The sequence below is a fragment of the Ovis aries genome, chromosome 18 (assembly GCF_016772045.2).
Source record: "Ovis aries strain OAR_USU_Benz2616 breed Rambouillet chromosome 18, ARS-UI_Ramb_v3.0, whole genome shotgun sequence".
In the NCBI taxonomy this organism is placed as follows: Eukaryota; Metazoa; Chordata; class Mammalia; order Artiodactyla; family Bovidae; genus Ovis; species Ovis aries.
In genome coordinates this window covers 65,615,895-65,620,059 of record NC_056071.1, presented here as the reverse complement: position 1 = coordinate 65,620,059, position 4,165 = coordinate 65,615,895, and the positions used below count along the sequence as shown (strand labels likewise).

The following is a 4,165-nucleotide window of genomic DNA, read 5'->3' as shown; positions in this document are numbered from 1 at the left end:
CGGGTCCCACCCCGCCCCTGCCGCCCCGCCCCGCCCCTCGGCCCCCAGTCTCCCCTCCCTCCCCGCCTCCCCGCCCCTCCCCTTCCTCCCCGCCCCTCCCCTCCCCTCCCCGCCACTCGCCCCCCCCGCCTCCCCTCCCTCCCCGCCTCCCCTCCCTCCCCGCCTCCCCTCCCTCCCCGCCTCCCCTCCCTCCCCGCCTCCCCGCCCCTCCCCCCCCCTCCCCCCCCCGCCCCTCGCCCCCCCGCCTCCCCTCCCTCCCCGCCTCCTCGCCCCTCCCCGCCCCCCGCCCCTCCCCTCCCCGCCCCTCCCCTCCCCGCCCCCCGCCCCGCTCGGCCCCCGCCCCCCTCGCCCCTCCCTCCCCGCCCCCCGCCCCGCTCGGCCCCCGCCAGGCCCCCGCCTCCGCGCGCCATTCCTCCCGCCGCGCGTCCCGCCAGCCGCGCGCTTCGGCCATGGCGAGCCTGGGGCTGCGACCGGCCAAGGGGTACCGGGTGGTGCTGCTGGGCAGCGTGGCGGTGGGCAAGACGGCGCTCGCCACGCAGTTCGCCTGCGGCAGCTTCCCGGAGCAGTGCGAGCCGTCGGTGGAGGAGCTCTTCAGCAAGGTGATCGAGGTGAACGCGGCGCCCGCCCTTCTGGAGATCGTGGACACGGTGGGCGCCGATCACCTGGTCACCCTCAAGGACCTGTACATCAAGAACAGCGACGGCTTCGTGGTGCTCTACAGCGTGTGCAGCGAGGCCTCGTTCGAGGCGGTGCGGCCGCTGCGCGAGCGCATGGGCCGGCTGCGGGGGCCCAAGGCCGTGCCGCTGGTGCTCGTAGGCACCAAGGCCGACCTGGACGCCCAGCGCCAGGTGCTGACGTCTCAGGGCCGCGCGCTGGCCCGCGAGTGGCGGTGCCCGTTCCTGGAGGTCACGGCCAAGAGCAAACTGATGGTGGACCAGGTGTTCACGCAGGTGGTGCGCGAGATGGAGGCCCTGGCCCCGCCCGAGGAAGTGGTTCCGGCGGTCCCCACCAACGCACAGGAGACGTGGCCGTCCGAAAGATTCATCGGCTGACGCGCGGCGGTTCCTCTTGCCTGTATTCGTCGCTTTTCGTGATTTCTGAAGCTCCCTTTGCTCCTCTGCGTTTTTAAAGAAAGTTACTCCGCTGTAAACAAGTGGTTACTTCTATATATTGACTCAGATCCGTGCCTCAGACTGTCCACAGAGCTTCTTAAATATTTGTCGAGAACTTTGCAACTGTGTTTACTTCTGACAGTGCTGGAGGAGAAACCAAAAATCAGGTTTTTACCTCCTGTGTGAAGAAAGCCTACCCTTTTCTTCAGTGGAATTTGTTACAGGATTTTTTTTTTGTCATAATTAATACCTTCCAGTGTCATCTGACGGTTGATATTGATTGAGGAACATGAACTGATGTTTCAGCTTTCCATTCCATGAGGCTCTGATGTGTTTCCCTGTCATTTACAGCCTTGGATTGCAGTAGTATTTTCCTCTCTGCGTACTTCTAAATATAGTTATGACATACATAGCCATGGTTTGAAAGGGATACTGTATACTCTGGGAGGGGAAAAATCAACTGTGTGCTCCGGCAGAGATAGCTCAGCTCTGCCTTCAGTTTTGTAATTGACATCTAGTCGATTTCTGCATCTGTCCATCTGTCGATTAAGTGAAAATAAAATGACTTTAGAAGTCGATAGTTTTTGATATTTGTCTTTCTAAAACTTAAGCTCCAAGTTCCTAAGGTTTCCGTATACCATATCTTTGCTTTTCAGTTATTTTCCAGGACAAGTTAGTTACTAGAGTGAACATGGCCCCACATCTTTCTCTGTTTCTGCAGAAGTGCTTTCAATTACAAGTTGTTTTTTTTTTCTCGTGTCTTGCCAGAGTCGGATACGTTGTCTGAATACCTGCCTAGTTTAACACCAGTACAAAACATGAAGAAATAGAAACAAAACATGGAGAATCTTTTTGTAATGATAGTAGAGATCTTTCTTGCACTGGCTTAATTAAAAAAATTGGTCTTTGATATGAGTTGCTTGTGTTTATTTGCACAAGTTAGTAATTTTACCTCCTCCACTGCAACCAATTTTTAAAATTTAGGAACCTAGATTAGCCATTTGAAGTGAAAGTTGCTCAGTCGTGTCCAACTCTTTGTGGTCCCATGAGCTATACATAGTCCATGGAGTTCTGGCCAGGATACTGGAGTGGGTAACCCAGGGGATCTTCCCAACTTAGGGATTGAGCCTAGGTCTCCCACATTGCAGGCGGATTCTTTACCAGTTGAGCCACCAGGGAAGCCTATAGCCATTTGAACATCTTTCTAAGAAAAAAATAAAACGACAAAGCTCTGCCTGAGATCTAAAATAATTCCATTAAAGGAAAGTTAAAGAGCGGTGGCTACACTAGGCTCTGGGCGTTACATTTACATTATATATGATGTTTGACTAGAAGAATGGATTTTAACGTACACAGAAATATTTGAGAACCTCACAGTGCCTGAGAACTAGTTTACCCCAAGGAGGGGGCTAGGCCGGGACCTCCCCTGTCTCTTACTGCTTTCTCTCCCCTGGACATTGGGGATGGGGTGGCTGGGTGCTTCCTTTCGAGCCTTGAAACCCAGCTAGCCCACGGCTCTCCTCTGACTGTCTCTCCTGGGGTCACTGCTCCTGGCAGTATTACCTCACACCGCTCACCCGCTTCCGGAATCATCATTTCTCCAGGGGATGGTTCAGACACAGGGAGGGGGGAGGGGTGGCAGTCAGGAAGCCTCTCCTGGCCTCAGCTTGGTCCCACGCGGCCCCCTTCTGCTGAAGCAGAGGTAAAAACCCAAGACCCTTCCCTGACCAGATGTGGGCTTCACAGAGAAAGCCCGGGGTGGCTGGGGGAGCCGTGGGAGTGGGAAGGTGAACAGCAGTCTCCGCCCAGCCCTGAGAGCTGGGTCCCCAGGACTGGAAGTGGGTGACCCCTTCACCCTGCCTTATTGCACTTGCTTATGCTGCGGCCTCTGGGGAGGTTTTGTGTCCCTGGATCCCAGGCCCTCTGGATATCAGGCCTGATTCAGGAAAAAAATTAACTTACAGCCATTTCTTTCTTTAAATTACTAGACTCGTCTCAGACTACCACTCAGATCCAGGTGTCCAGCTTGGAGGCCAGGGGCATTCCTAACTGACCAGTCATGACCAGTCAACATGAATGACCGGGCCCGCGTGGTGAGCTCCTGTGACCGCTGGAATATGCATGGAGCAGCTTTCTGGGTGTATATGCACGCGCACACACACAATTAAAGACCCACACCCTGATCTTCTTTCTCTTCCTGCATTTCTAGTTTCTAATTTATTTACGTTCCTTACAAGTTGCCTGCATCCCTCTGGCCTCGGTGAGTTAGCAAGTGGCTGACAGGGCCCCTCGTCACGGTGCTGTGGTACTGGAAGCCCTGTGCTGGGGGAGGGACGGTGAAACTGTGGCAGCCTGACTCGACAGCTGGGAAGGGGTGCTCACATCTCCAGCCCTTCACATAAGACCAGGTTGTAGACTGTGTGCCCGCCTGGTATAACTGGGGAATGCGAAGCTGGTTTCCAAAGATGATGGAACAGTCACTTACCCACAAGAAGGGTGAGTGCTTCCGAGTCTCCAACTGCCCCACCACTCAGCATGGACAGATCTTTTTCTTGCCGATGTGTTATGGTTTCAGTTTGTGTTATTCAGATTGCGGGTGATGTAAGTTTTTTGTTGTTGTTGCAGGATCTCACTTCCCTAACCAGGGATCGAACCTGGGCTCTCAGCAGTGAAAGCGCCAAGTCCTAACCACTGGACCACCAGGGAACTGGTGATGCTGAGAATTCTTTTGGAGATGTTTTTTTTCTATATTTTAGCCATGGCATGTAGCATGCGGGATCTGAGTTTCCAACCGGGGATCAAACCCTTGCCCCCTGCACTGGGAGTTGGGAGTCTTAGCCACTAGACCACCAGGGAAGTCCCTCTTTGCCCATTTTTGAATCAGGTTATTTTTCCATTGTTAAATTTTAGGAGGTCTCTATATATTCTGGATGTTAATTTTGTATCAGGTATGTGATTTGCAAATATTATTTTCCATTCTGTGGGTTGCCCTTTTACTCTGTTGATAATGTATTTTGGTGCCCCAAATTCAAATTTTTTCATGAAATCCAATT

The 4,165-nt window shown here is 53.8% G+C and overlaps 1 protein-coding gene and 1 non-coding gene across 2 annotated transcripts; one reads left to right on the top strand and one right to left on the bottom strand.

Annotated features, from left to right (window-relative positions):
• Positions 1-408: 408 nt before the first annotated feature.
• LOC101104530 (ras-related protein Rap-2c-like) lies at positions 409-1,690 on the top strand. The gene has a single exon (XM_004018003.6). The coding sequence runs from the start codon at positions 450-452 to the stop codon at positions 1,050-1,052; it is 603 nt and encodes a 200-aa protein (XP_004018052.1). The 5' UTR covers positions 409-449; the 3' UTR covers positions 1,053-1,690.
• Positions 1,691-3,745: 2,055 nt separating this feature from the next.
• TRNAE-UUC (transfer RNA glutamic acid (anticodon UUC)) lies at positions 3,746-3,818 on the bottom strand. Its single transcript has one exon. It is a non-coding gene; the product is annotated as a tRNA-Glu (tRNA).
• Between the last annotated feature and the right edge of the window lie 347 nt (positions 3,819-4,165).